Source organism: Aythya ferina (genome assembly GCF_964211825.1).
Source record: "Aythya ferina genome assembly, chromosome: 6".
Taxonomy (NCBI): domain Eukaryota; kingdom Metazoa; phylum Chordata; class Aves; order Anseriformes; family Anatidae; genus Aythya; species Aythya ferina.
Genome location: NC_140303.1, coordinates 4,140,935 through 4,155,710, shown reverse-complemented (window position 1 = coordinate 4,155,710; position 14,776 = coordinate 4,140,935). Strand labels below are relative to the sequence as shown.

Below are 14,776 nucleotides of genomic sequence, written 5' to 3'. Positions count from 1 at the left end.
GCAAAACCAGCCTCACAAACAAGGAACTGGTTTTCTACAGCATCTCTCTTATATCCAGAAGCAGGATTTATACAAAACCAGTCACTGATGCCAGCTGTCCTAAACAGCATGTAAACCCGCACCTGAGATCACATGAGCAATCACAAACTGTGCACTGATACACAATTCTATACACAACAGTTAGTTTGAATAGATTTAACAAACTTTTCCACTGTAAAGAATGGGAATCTACCTAAGCAAAGTTCACAAAATATTAAATACGTTTTGGTATGAAAAAAATGCCTAATGGACACATGTATCTGTATAACCATAACAGGTAATTCTCAGTCCTGTAAAAGGGGGATAGGACATAGTGATCAACATGGACACAGAGGCAGAACCTTGCTTGCAACTGCTCATCTCAGCCAAAGGTAGCCAAGGCACACGTCAAAGTGCGAAGAAAGAATTAGATTCCCTCATCAATCCCATAAAATGAAAATCATAAGCACATTCATTTAAAATGTATCTAATAAAATGGGAAAACGATAGAATGAAAAGAAACATAATAGGATAAATGTAGGTGTTTTGGAATTACTATCTCCAAAGCCTTATCTGAAATACCTAAAATATGAATCCCACTAGGAAAACCTACAGTAGAGGGGAGCTAATGGGGGAGTTAATTTTCACAGAAAATGTTAGAAACATAAGTACATAGAAATTCTCTCTATACAACTATCTGGAGATTCAGATCAGTGACAAAGTCTCACCTTCATGAACTGAAGATGTGATTTCCACTTTGAACTGGAGATAGCCACTTACATGATCAGCTGGGAGCCTTCTGCCAAGATTATAACTGAGAATCTGGTCTCTGCAAAAACAAAAATAGACTGTTGGCTTTAGTGTTTTTGTGTGTATGTGTGTTTTTTGTTTGTTTGTTTTGTTTTGTGCATGCATGCTTTTTTTTCCCCAAAAATTTTGACTGGTTTTATTTTTCCAATATTTTGTATCATAAGTTCTTATCAGGTAGAGTCAGTGTGAGAGATGGTAACTTCTATTACACTTTTAAGATTAGCCACATAGAATGGCTTGTATGAGAAAGCACTAATACCAACAATAGTGTAAGATACTGATTACTGATGCACAAAACAGCCTAACAAACTACTATTTATCATTTTCAAATTCAGATTGTGACCTATGAACTCTCACATATCCCTAAATCTGTTTTTAATTCCAAAAGAAACCAAACTGAAAGCTTTCCCTTAGCTTCTCATTTCTCCATCAGAAAATATGTTTTATTATTAACAAAAACCTTTCATTTCTGAAGACCTTCTGCCCCCTTGTGGTTTTTACTGTAAAAAAAAAAAAATCCTAATAGTTTCTTCACATTTTATTTCTCATTCAGTAAAGCACTTCTGCATCTGCCTAAACACATTATTACTTAGAAAAGCTTTTAATGCTAAGATTAAACCTGAAATACTTTCTTAAGTGTTTCTGACTTCAATAGGACTCAGACTTGATTAAGTACTTGTGTCAGCTTGAGACAGGATAAGATCATAGGCTACCCGTTATTACAAACAGCCGGAATTCACAGCCCCAGTCACTTTCAGCACATCTGACACAGCTGAAGGGAGAGAAGGGGCTGCTGAAGACCTTAATGGGAAATTGCTGCTACTTATGCAATTAGATTTGTACTGGTATAATAAACATTTCTCCCTCTACAGGGAGCATTCTTACTACACTAAGTGACAGACTAAACAGAATATAAGGCAATTATTGAGATAAACTGCAGCAGTTCGCATCCAAGCATCAGCTTTGAGCAAAAAAAAGCCCCGAGTGGACAACTTAAGGCAAAGCAACCTCGCCGCAGTGTATATGGGCCACAGAACATCAAGTCATCACAATATTGCGTCCTGAATCTGTGTCACAGATTCACTGCTCAGTACTCCAATTTCAATTCTTCAGTTAGACCTGGGGGCATCCTCAGAAGATTGCCAGCTGTGAATTCCACACTTTTTACATACGGTTTACAATGCTCTAGGCACTACAAGATTAGAGAAAGCAACAACATTAACAACATCTGCTTTGGATTCAGATGAATCAATAGCATCAAATACTAGCACAAAAAGCACAAACGAGCAACAAAGTACAGATAAACTGGTAAAAAGAACTGCAAGATTGATTTAATGTCAGTTCTAACTGAAACATGGCAAAACAAAACTGAATACTTACCTATGTTTTTGCTACATATTTATTATACAGCCTTCCATATCCCAAAAAGCTTTGGTATATCAAATACACAGAACTGAAGTACAGAGAAGAAAACAGGAAATGTCTTCGAGAGAAGTCAGGTTTCATTTTTCACACCAATAGAAATCCCAGAGCAGTTTTGGAATATAGCATGGAAATGAACATCGTAATCTAGGTTTTGAAGCCAGTCTGTATCACTGTGCTATTTCTGAGTATCTCTAGCTGTGTGCAAATTTATTAGAAAAAGCTGCTTGCTCCAAGATATCACAATTTGTTGAGATGAAGCAATTCTTAGTAAAGTTAGGTTGTATGCTCTTGGGCAGGCTTTTTTTTTTCCTACTTTTTTATTTATTTATTTTTTAATACAATTCTTTATCGGAAGAAATTTTAAGCTACTCTTACAACTTTGTTCTTACATTACTTACCAGTGTAACCACCACTTTGGAAACTTAAAGCTGAAAACTCCTTTCAATTTGAGTTTGCTTTTCTCCATTTATGCAACATGTTACTTTGATGAGAGTATCTGTGAAAAAGGAGGCCAGCTGTTTATGTCCTGCTTTCTGTGTGAAAGATTGATGATACTGCCATGCCCTTAAACTTTCAGGCAAGAATATACAGATTTTCTTTCACCATCATTCTTCATAGGCCTCATCCAATGCCTCTTAAGTTAATGGAAAGTCATTATCTTTGAGTTAGATTCTATACAAAACACATTTGAATAATTCAGTTCCTCCCGTTGTCTTTTGAGGAATTACTTTTTCTAATTTGTCAAATAAAACGTACAAATGTCAAAATATTTAGACATAATAGCATACCCTACAACGACTGCTTCCTCTTACAGGTAAAATTACAATTTTTCATTCACAGTTACATCTCTTGCAGACCTCCAGACATTTGTTTTATACCTGCACTGTATCACAGTGCCTAAGTACCAAGTATCAGGCTTTTCTGAGTGCATATGGCTGTCTGATGGCCTAATTTGATCATCCATTTGACTATACTACAATATGCAATCCAGTAATCATCTTGAAGTACAAAACGTCTTAAAAATTTATGTTACTTGCTTCTTTAAACCATAACAGGTTGCTACAAAAAATGAACAGAACATCTAAAAATAACACAATAGATTAATTTTGAGTTCCATTAGTTCTCTATTCATAGCATAAGGCCATTTTAATCTGGTAGTACACCAGCACTCTGAAAAAATAAGGAGTCATAGCCTTGCAGTTCTGGTCAATTACCTGAACAGATATTAAATCTCTCTTTGAAACTGACAAATAAAAATAAAAGAGATGTAAAAGTGATAAAATAGAATTTGCTTGTTCTAAAAAATTTGCACACGATCATACAGCATTGTGATAACAGTTTGCTTCTTGATTAGCTAGCCATAGGGTAACATTTTTTAGGAGGGTGATGATTTTTTGCATAAAGACACTAAGTTGGAAACAAATTACAAACATATATAAGAAGATGTATGTGTATTCAGAATGGGGTTAGAAACACCACCATATTCCAATTGGGCAATAAGGCTATTCAAATTCAACTTTAATTTCTTGCTACAGTTACAGTACAAATTGTGCCTGTGCCACTAAGCCAGAAAAGCTGCTCTGTGCTGGTATCCTAGATGTTGGATCTCCCTGATAAATGAAAGTTAGCATTAAGAATGTATTAATTACCCAATTGCATGTCTCTCCAACAGTCTCTGGACTGGTATGGTTAGCTTCCCAAGAAAGCGCTTGATGATTGGACGACTCTTGGCAAATTTGTCTTTAACCTCAATTTCCAAGACATCTGTTAGAAGCGCAACAAAAGAATATTTCTGGAAGGAAAGAACATATTTGACACTATATCAATATATCTTCATTCAGAAGGCATGTGCATAATTACTACTAGCTGGCAGTGAACTCTAAAAGCAATGATTGATGACTACAGCAGTTTTCGTATTGCAAAACAATGTCAGTGCCATTATTAAGTACTGAGTTTGGCCCCTCAGAAAACCCCTATCTTTTTACCATTCCTTGAAAATACTTGTTTGGTAAGAAGCTGCACTAGATGAAAGCACTTTCATGGTCCACATCAGAAAGGAGAAAGCAATGTATACTTCTGCTTGCTTCAATTTGGATACTAGAAAGCACAAAGAGAAGGAATCCTCACCGTACTCAGTCATGCTACAGGAGAGTAGCAGAATCAATGTAGAAGAAAGGAAGAGTGCCTCTGTCTAGACTGTGCTTAGTGAACTTCCCTTCCAACACCACGTTTTGTTGTAATTTTTTGTATGCATGACATTGGAAGGACAATGCACAGGCAGTATTTTCATGAGCACTGAAACTAAAGGAGGAGAATTTTCCATAGATTTTTGCACCAAAGTTCATAAATCTTCCCAGTAAGTTCCAACAGAAGCTTTTCCTGCACTTGAGGCCTTCATACAAAATGACGCTAATTTATAAAAGGTTTTGTGATGTCTTGTAAGATCATCTTTCCACCTTCCCTTGTGGGTGGAAACAGCGTCACAGTCCCTCTCTTCAGCCTAGCATCAATTTTCATGAATTTATGAATACTTCATATTTGGCATCTGTGCTGCTCTGCTAAGTCTGGCTGAAGATGGCCAAAAGATTCAACAGAGGTACAGGGCACATATTTGAGCAGGCATGTCGGCAGGGAAGCACACTTACACACAATGTGATAACAAATTCCCTTAGGAAAACAGACTTAGAAACCAAAGATATTTTTTCCTCTAGATTCTAAGATATCAAACAAACAAAAAAGTATGGGTAAAATCTACAGAAAAGCCAAAGTCATCTGGTTACACTTTTACTGTCTGCCATCTAAGACCTCTGAGAAAACTGGCTAATGTGCATCTAGCTAAAAAGATGACAAGGTACTGAACAAGGAACAAAAGAAGGAACAACTCAGCTCAGCTATAGATATTGGCTAAAAGTATTCAAAACCAGCAATTAAATTGAGCCAGGAATTAAAAAAAACTCCCTCATGCTGGGTAGAGCTGGGTTCCTGGGATAAAAATAACTTAAAATTTGTTTCTCAGTATAATAGAAAATCGCAAATTATTTTTCAGATGCAAAACATGATCCATTCTGCACCACTAGGACAGCATAGATAATGGGATCATAAGCTGGTATCATCAGAGCATTGCTAGAGGGCAGATGCAGCAGTTAAAGCAAGCCAATACAATGTGTGCACCAGTGAATATTATCACTTTTCTAATAAGCTTCAGAAAACAAGGAGAACTGGAGGTGAAAAAAAAAGGAAAAATCATAATAGGTTTTCTTCCCATCTACTGAATAAAGAAATGGACAGATAGAAAGATGAAGAATCAGTTTAGAGATTAAAACTCATATACTTCTAAGATTTTAAGTCTTCCACAAATCTACAGTATTTCCCACAACCAAGCACCCCTGGGCAGTGCTAATGTTCACACCGCTCTCTTCTGCGTTACTGCTTGTTTGACTGTAACTTGTGGAAACATTTTCCAAAGCCCACTCAATCTTCTGATCTTCCTAAAGAACATATTAACATTCAAAAAGAGCGTAGGCATTTGCTCAATAGAAAATAGACACAGATTAAGAATGCTGCTACGTGGTCCCAAAGGGTTATGAATAATGTTCACAGTTTCCCATGTAAATATTAATCTTCAAAGACACTGCCTTGCTCTTCTGTGCTCAAAGACAGTCGTGGGACTGAGCAGTTCAAATTCCTTCTTTAAGACCTGCATAACTTACCTGGTATAAACCAATCTAGAAAACCGGCTTCTAACAAACTGCACTTGTTTTCCTTTGCTACGTGGTGCTGTAATGCCTCCCTCCACGGGGTTTCCCTTCCACAACAGCACATAGAAAGGATATACCAAAGAGCATCCACTCTGCCTGGCAAAAATGAACGCTTGCCACCTACTGTGCACAATGGGGATATCATTTCCAAATGAGCAGTCATCGCCATCACTAAGCATAAACGCTCTCTTATTGTACCTTTTCTTAAAGGGTTTTCCCACAACATATAATCCATTTTAATTAATTTATTTTTTGCAATTTCAAGGGATCTACAGGGCTGTTGAGTGATTCCAACTCTTTCAGCAGAGAAGCAAATGAAAACCTCCCAGCACTGCAGCTTAAACACATGGCACAAATATGCAGATGATAGCTGTTTCTTTCCAACAACAGGGTTCCTAAAATTACTACAATTTTGGTGTCAGTTTAAATAGCTAGCTACTGAATAAGCTCCCAGCCTTCACAGAGTAAGGACTAATGCATAAAGAGAAAATACAAGCCTAGTATACTGCATCAGCTTGCAAAGAGCTCTCAAAAGGCATACGTTACCTCTCTGTGCCAAACAGGGTTAGTTGTGTTACTGATGATGGTCGACCTTCTTTCCTGACCATGATGAGCAAATGTAGGAAATGTACTTTTCTTGCCTGGCTGAATGGACATCTTTAGGTAAGGATCAGGGTTGAAGAACATGCCTTTTTTAAGCCCAACTGCTCTAATATCTTTAAAACAAAACAAGAAAGGAAAAAGGAACAGAGTAAATTAAAGTTAGTTCACAAAGTAGTGCATTCCTAAAATATTACCCAGGAAATCAAGTCACCATAAACCACTGAAGCAACTTAAAGTTACTACTAGAGTAACTGGATCCAATGTACAGAAGATAGCTGAAGCAGCAAGTCAAGTGTTTTCCTAAGAGAACACAGGGAGGAAAAGTAGTGATGTGTAATACAAAATTACAGCATGAACATTAAAAAGAGCAACAAATGTTTTTCTCAGCAAGGTATTTTCCACCCTGAAACAAACAAACAAAAAACCCCACCATACAGTACTTGCGCTTTTGCTGCTTGAGGAGAATAGCTAAGATTATGGGAGGTAATGTAGTGAACTCAAGCTCTCCCAAAGCTGAGACTTTGAGAAATATGACTTTAAATATTCATCACCGAGGTTGCTCTGGCCTATGATGCACACTTTATCCCAACTTAGGAGAAGATAAGCTATCCCATTTAAAAGGATGCAAGGTTTTCTGGAAATGCTTTTTTGCTAGGGAAGTCTCAGTATCGCAGCCCGTGCCAACTTTCAACAATAAACAAGAATTTCCTCAGATGCACATCTTATACCTATGCACTTCAACAAGAGTATAAGCTTCATCGAGAACATAAAGAGGGCATTTGTGATACAATATTAGATTTTAAACTTAACTGTAAAATATTTGTTTGTTTAGGTTTGCTGAAGCATAAGATTTTAGTGCCTCTCTCCATTAGGTTCTGCAATATGCTGCACACAGTCTTCATGACCCTAATGCAATTGGCACATACATACTTAGATGAGCAATTTATACATGCTGGCAAAATTCACTGCACTGAAACTAAATACTACATCTTCAGAGTCAGTTAAAAAAAAAAAAAAAAAAAAAAAAAAAGTCCTGCCTAGAGTTCAAAATTAAGCTGTATAGTAAAATACTATGAAATATAGGGTAACAGCCTTTAAAAGCAACAACTTCGTATATGCAACTACAGCAAGCATATATATTGCTCTCACAATCTTTGCACTAAAGCTGTTTGGAAACTCCCTCTACAGGAGAGACCACAACCAAATTTCTAAGAAAGATCCTCTGCGTGCAATGGCATATGGTATTCCACCAGCTACAAAAGGGAGGAAAAGCCTAAGACACATTAACAATGCAAATGCAAAGCAGTTCCTCTACAGCCTTAAAAAAAAAAAAAATAAAAAAATAGAAGCATATCCACATAATTTTTATCTATATCAGTCTGCACAAGCACAGATTACAAACCTGTAAGAACTTCAGGCATGTGGCAGAAGATTCTTCTACTCCATTAATAATATTTTTTCACATTGATTTACTAGTATAATATGCTAATAAATCATACAATGCCACTAATGATGCATAGGAGATAGAATCATGATTTATTAACGATACCTAGTGAGGAGGATATAGCCAAGTGGTTGTCTTAAGTATTCTTTATTCATTTTAGAGATCACTAGAAAACATCTCTTCCCACCGTGAGATATTCGACAATCTGAAATGCATTTATCTGAATGCAAAGAATCAACTGACTGTTTTCAGACAGGGAGTCCATAAGCCAAACAATTTATTAGTGATGGCAAGAGCTTACGCAACAGGTTTGGTATTGTGGTTATGAGAGTTGATCGTTTCATGTCATTTCTTTTTTCAGTAAGTAAAAAAAAATCAAAACATTATTTTTTCCCACTGCTCGAAACTTATTGCTAGGTAGTATCTAGAAACCTGTCAACAAAAAAGAAGGTTATCGCCCACAAACATTTTGAGAACTCCTTGAAAAAGTGAATTTCTACGTCTAAAATAACACAGAGAAATTCTCAAAAATAGAATTATTTTTCTGCACAATGAGTAATTCACAAACATATTTCAAAGAAAACAATGCTGTCCTCCAAAGGAGTACAGCATGAAACGTAGCAAATAATGCCATCACTGGATCATGGCTCAGCTTTGATTTGCCACAATTTCAGTTTAAGGTTTAACATAATCTTACATTTAGAGTACATAACAGACATATTTGTCTGTTAACACAGTCACATGAGAAGCCAGGACCAGGTAGTTCATCTTGGCTTCAAACATACAGTTCTCTAGCATCTTAATGGAAAGATGCCAGTCAATTATCTGTCACTACACCGTGCAAAACCCAGGATATTTGAACATTCTCTGATAAGCACACTAAAAATCCATTAAAGATACAATAAAGTTAAAGAGGCACATTCAGATGACAACAAAATGCAGGATCACCACATTCTACATGAGCAACCAAAAATGTTCTGGAAAGTACATGACAGACCTGTCAGTCAGTATACCTTTCAAACAAATTTAGGAAACTCCTCAAGCCAAGTTGTAACATTCCATTAAACACAACAGGTTTTTCAGATCTCACAAAACACAATTATCTTTCTAGTTCTCTATGTGACTCTACGATGTATTAGTGCAATACTGATAAACTACTGCAAGACCAGATCAAAGCATATTGCCTTCTGCTCTACTCCTACAGCCTTTAAATGTTTTCATTGTCAGCTCCTCAGTATTCAGAAACATTTTTTTCTGTCTTCACTGAAGTTGAATATGCTCTAGTCTCACACGACTTCCTGTGGAATAAAGTGCTAATCAAAACAAGTGAAGCTGGTAGACTGTATCCCTCAGCTATTTCACTGTAGTGACAGCTTAGTCTGTTACAAAAAAAGATTTTTTTTTCTTTTTAAACCACTACTTGCAGCCAGTGCTTTGTTACTACTTTCTTAAAAGTGACAGAACCAGCTTGCATTTTATTTAGAGGCTAATTTTTTTTTTTGTTGTTCATTGCACAAACTAGAAATTTTTGCAAATTTCTCATGCTGAGATTCATCAAACCCATTTCTTTCATTCCTGGAGATTTGTCAATCTGGCTTGTTTTCAAACAGAAGTTCTAAAGAAATTATATCTTTCAAGCCACTAGAGTGTGCTCCTAGGGAAGGTAAGGAAGAAACGTGCTCTATTTTTAAAGATTTTTAGAACATCTATTTTTTTTTTATAAAAATAATTTGTAAAAATCACATTTGTGTTGTCTTTTTTACCTGATAGGGTAAAGCTGACTAACTTCCGAGAGTGCTGGGCTCCAGAAGCACCTTCATCCGTGCCTTCTACTCCCATCTGAAGAGGAGAAAGAAATAACATGCCATAGAAGTTTTCATCTGCTTTATACATAATTGAAGATGATTATGCAACTGCATAGAGGCATGCATGGGAAGAATCAGAACAATTACTGCCTGTTACTGGGGACAAAGCTACAGCATCCATTTCTAGGAAAATATTATATATGCCACACGGTGTTAATACACTAGTCCTTGGAATCTTCCAAAGAGAAAATAAATCACTGAAAGGGAAACACTATTTTCTTGTGGGTTTCATTTTTATAAAATAAAATCAACAGTATGGACTGGTAATATATATAGGAAAGCATGAGCTAGCTGGTGACATAACTTTTGTCACTTTTCACAAGTGGGCCATGCAATAAAAAAGGCAATGGGATCAATGAGACCAAAAACCTTCAGATTTATGAATGAATTTTTGTAAATGGAAAAATACATCAATGATATAAATACAAGTGTCATCTAAAAGCTATGCTTATACTACACATGTATTCAAGTTTGGTTTCTACAGAAATCTCTGACTAGGTAAAAAAATTACCTCAAAATAAAAGGCTTCTCATGTATTAACGTCTAAATTGCTATATCCACAGAACAGTTCCTTCAGCTGACAGACAAATTTCTCTCCAGACAGAGATGTGCATCCAGCTGAATAATCTAACATAAAAACATCAATGGAGCTATACTGAAAGTCAAACGGTTCTCCACGTAGGCAGTGCACTCACTCCCAGAGATTACACACGGTGTGCTAAAAAAGCCTCATCCAAAAAACTTTATATTAGTGATAAAATAGGAAGTCATCAGACCTGTTAAACAAAATAAGCTGATAACAAACTTGTACACCTGTGGGCAGATGAAATATGTAAAGCAGCTTTTAGCACCTGAACAGTTGTCTGCAAGCAGAACTAGAAGCTATGGGATTGAAAATATTTCTGAAGCTGCAGTGGCCAGACTAGAATGTGCAGTCCATGAGGAAACCACTAAACAAGTCAAAAGTCCTTCTGCTATTGCTTTAAGCATTATCACGAGCTTTCAAATACTTCCCATGATGATCAGCAAACAAAAGCACAATCAGAACAAACGCTGGGTGCAATTGATACTGAAGGACTTACTCTGTTGCAAAATTCCCATGCCTAGCATATAAAAGCAGTCAAGCCAATAAAGCCATACAGAAACCATGGTGACGTTGACATTTGGCATCCCCATGGGCCTCAGCAGCCTCGTGAGGGAACAGACTGTGTCAGGAAGTTGCACTGCTCCCCGCCCGGCCCGTTTCCCGTCCTCATCGCCGCAGTCGTGATTCACCATCGTTTTCAGGGACAAGCTTTTCTCACCAGAAAGCTCTCAGCTCTCTCACCTCCCCACCAAGCACGGTATCATTACTCCCACAGCTTCGTAAGGATACACAAGCAGTGACAGCTGGTAGTAAAATTATGAGGGCATTGAAGACACACTGGGTTAACTCCAGCCCAACCTGCATCCTCCTGCTTTAGGAGGGTTGCTCTGGAAGCAAGAAGGGGCCAGTCCTGGTGGGAAGGAGAAGCCAAGCAGGCAGGGTTGCAGGAACTCTGCACGTACCACTGTGCTCTACTTGACTCCTAACAGGCATTGGTTTCTTGTTAAGAACACTACTTACCAACAAAAAGGTCTTCCTCTTCCTGTATGTATCTTTCCACTACATCATGGACTACAGATAACATTGTTTATATTGCTAATCACTGTTTTAGTATGTTTTACAGAAAATATGATTTGCCCACAATTCAGCTATAATAAAACTAATTATAACAGTGTTCTGTAGCACTTCCACAGTTTCATTTGTTTTATGCCATTTTCCAGCTCCATTATGATCTGAACAGCAGGTTCAGTTTTTCTGCACCAATTGCAAGACTTGACCCCACCAGACACACATTCTTGCACTACACAGGCTATCTCACCTGGTGTAAGGAAGTGTTTCTGAGTACTAAATCAGACCTTGCTTTTTTACCTCTAGCTGAAATGAACACAACATTAACTGCTTATCCAAAAATAAGATGAGCTGAAATTCCTGGTGTAATATTCCATTACCATGAGGAAAACCAGAAATGAATCTCCCACCAAACCATGCAATGCAAAAGTTCAGCATGATCCAAGTAAGCAGGTAACTTATCACAGCTTTAAAAAAAAAAAAAAAAAAAAAAAAAACAGAAGGAATGGGCATGCCTCGACTTTTACCACTCTCAGGACCAACGTATCTGTCACAAAGGACATGACACACACAGTGCTTAAGTTTAACACCAAAAACAGGAAAATGGTATGAGGTACTAATGCTTAATAATAGGTATACTTATGTATAACTAACCCACTATGATATTTTATAGGAGGCATCATCTGAGCTATCATGACATTCTCATCAATGAAACTATCAGCTCACTATTACTGGAAGTCTGTGTTGTTAGAGCAAACAAAAGGTTTACATAAAATTACACCTTCCATCAGGAGTACAAATTCTGTAGCATACCCAGGATCCTGTGCTACCTTTCAAAGGAAAAAAAAAAACAAACAACTTCCATAGTGACAGCAGGTTAACCCCACAAGATGGACCAATGACTCTGACAGATGGGTTTTCAGGTAACTCCCAAGTAAATAAATGCATATTCAGAGAGAGGAGTTCAGATGTCTTTTTGCATAACTAGTCTTGAAAAAATACCACTAAGTGGCTTGTATGACAAGACCAAGAAAATATACAGGCTTAAATGGTTTCTTCATTACTTTGAGATGCCTATTTTTTATTTAAAAACAAAACACAAAACAATCAGGCTAGCTTTCATTCTGTAGTTTATAAATTTATATTAAACACAGTTGTTGTCAAGCTCACTAACTGTAGCACATTTTCTTCTATAAAGTATCAAAAGCTCCTATGCCTGCTGTGAACATGTATTGTTCATAGGTCTAACTATTAAACGATGCTGTCATTTAGGTCAGGAATTCTAATAGAAAGAAAAAACATTTGGTATAACAAGACCTAGTCCATGACAGCACATACAGTATCTGATTGCCATAACATTCACTGGTATATAAATTGACAATGCTGAAGAACTGCAAGATCAGATTAAAAGCAAGCAGCTTAAATAAATTGTGCTCTACAGTATCCTCAACGCTGTAGTTGTCAAGACATCATCCTGACAGATATAATCTTAAATACTTGGCAGGTAATATCAATGAATCAAATGTACTGTGAGACTTTACGTCAACTGAAGATCTAGCCTATTAGATGAATTATGTCCATCAAATGTACTTGGATAGAAGTGTGAAAGGTTCTTCTTATTCTTAATGATATTTATTTAAACAACTAAAAAATTCCTTTAAAACTTCAAGGTTTCAAAACTGCAAGTAATGAAATTGTAATAAGGCAAAAATAAATCATGAAAGTCGGAGAATTATCTAAATTTCAATGGTATATGAACACTCCTAAAAAATCAATAATTTCCGCAACAGCAGAGTTCTGTATGGTCTTTTTTTTATATATACTAGTAACTGCTATCTCAGCAACAGTTTCATTTTTAATAATAACAAATAAGTGGAGACTTCCGATAAGAATTCTGTTTGAATTAGATAACCAGTGTGAAAAATTTCTAACATGGTGTTAAATTACATCAAACTGGAAGCATTAATATTGAAAGCGAGTAAAATGAAATTGTTATCATAAAAGATTTCATTTCAACTTGGTGAATTTTACCATCATTTTATCATGAAAAAATACCAAGCCATGAAAAGCATTTCCTAATTTAGGTGACTGTTGTCATACAATCTCTCTCTCTCTCTTTTTTTCCAGAAGTTGCAGTTAATAGTAAAACTAGGAGACTTATACTGATAGGTTTGTCTGGCAGTTAATATCGTATACAAATACAATGAACAAATAGGTTAAACTTACCATCACAGCAGGGTTTTTCACAGTGATACATGGAGTAGTAGCTCGGAGGGCTCCACTAACACCATGGTAGTATTTAAAACAGATCTTTATTTCAGCTAGAAAACAAAACGAAAATCACATGAAATCCTTTGTGATGGACAGTAGGCAAAAGACAGACAACTAAAGGAACGTGTGTATGGGGAGTTGCAGCTCAATTCTGTTCATTGCGCGTGAGTTTAGGCTGATTAACCAGTACAGTTCACTGGTTCACCTTTGCTGTAGAAGCACACAATAACTGTAAGTGAAATACATTTTATTTTGACCTGTAGAACAGGACTGCAGACGATCAGGACACAGATTCAGGATACATTTCCCTGGATTGTAATACAACCCCATTTGCTGTAAGTAAACTGTGCTTTTTAGTCTGAGTTGACTCTTAGGAGCTGTAGGAGAAATCATTAGATCATCTACTGTGATCATTATTGTGCTCTCTGCTGCTCTTTCTCCACTTCTCAACATTAATATTGACATATGGACTCCAGAACTGTACACAGCACCTAGCATCAGCCTCACCTAAGCTGAATGAGAGGGATCATTCCCAGGTCCTACCAGATGCTCCTCTCTCTATATATATCCAAGAAATGCAGTAGAGCTCTTAGTCACAGGTTACACAGCAAGTTGATGTAAAGGTGTGGCTGGCATACACTCACTGACTCTGCAGGCATGGCCGGAATGTCTTTCATTCTGAAGCCAGCAGTATCAAAAAGCACTGCATTTCTTTCAGTAACTCCTGCAGAGCCCCACTAGTAAGATTTCCCTTTTGGTGTTTTCTGTCAAACCTTTTACTATCATTTAGCATGCCTATCCAAAAATACCCCTGATCCTTGTAAAATAAGAGGGTAGTAATAAGAGATAAAACTTGAGCATGAGATAAAATATTAAAAATTCAGGCTCTTATCACTTGGATTCTGCATTAGCCCTACAGATATCCTGA

At 36.8% G+C, this 14,776-nt stretch overlaps 1 protein-coding gene across 5 annotated transcripts in view; it reads right to left on the bottom strand.

Moving 5' to 3' along the window:
- Positions 1–14,776, bottom strand: part of HECW2 (HECT, C2 and WW domain containing E3 ubiquitin protein ligase 2) — a 164,502-nt gene that overhangs the window by 57,676 nt on the left and 92,050 nt on the right. For all 5 annotated transcript variants that reach the window (XM_084523310.1, XM_084523309.1, XM_084523312.1 and 2 more), the window contains 5 exons: positions 13,804–13,898; positions 9,822–9,897; positions 6,558–6,727; positions 3,903–4,045; positions 747–847 (listed from right to left, as the gene is read on the bottom strand). In XM_084523310.1, the coding sequence (XP_084379436.1) occupies positions 747–847; positions 3,903–4,045; positions 6,558–6,727; positions 9,822–9,897; positions 13,804–13,898 (585 nt within the window). The remainder of the gene's footprint in view (positions 1–746; positions 848–3,902; positions 4,046–6,557; positions 6,728–9,821; positions 9,898–13,803; positions 13,899–14,776) is intronic.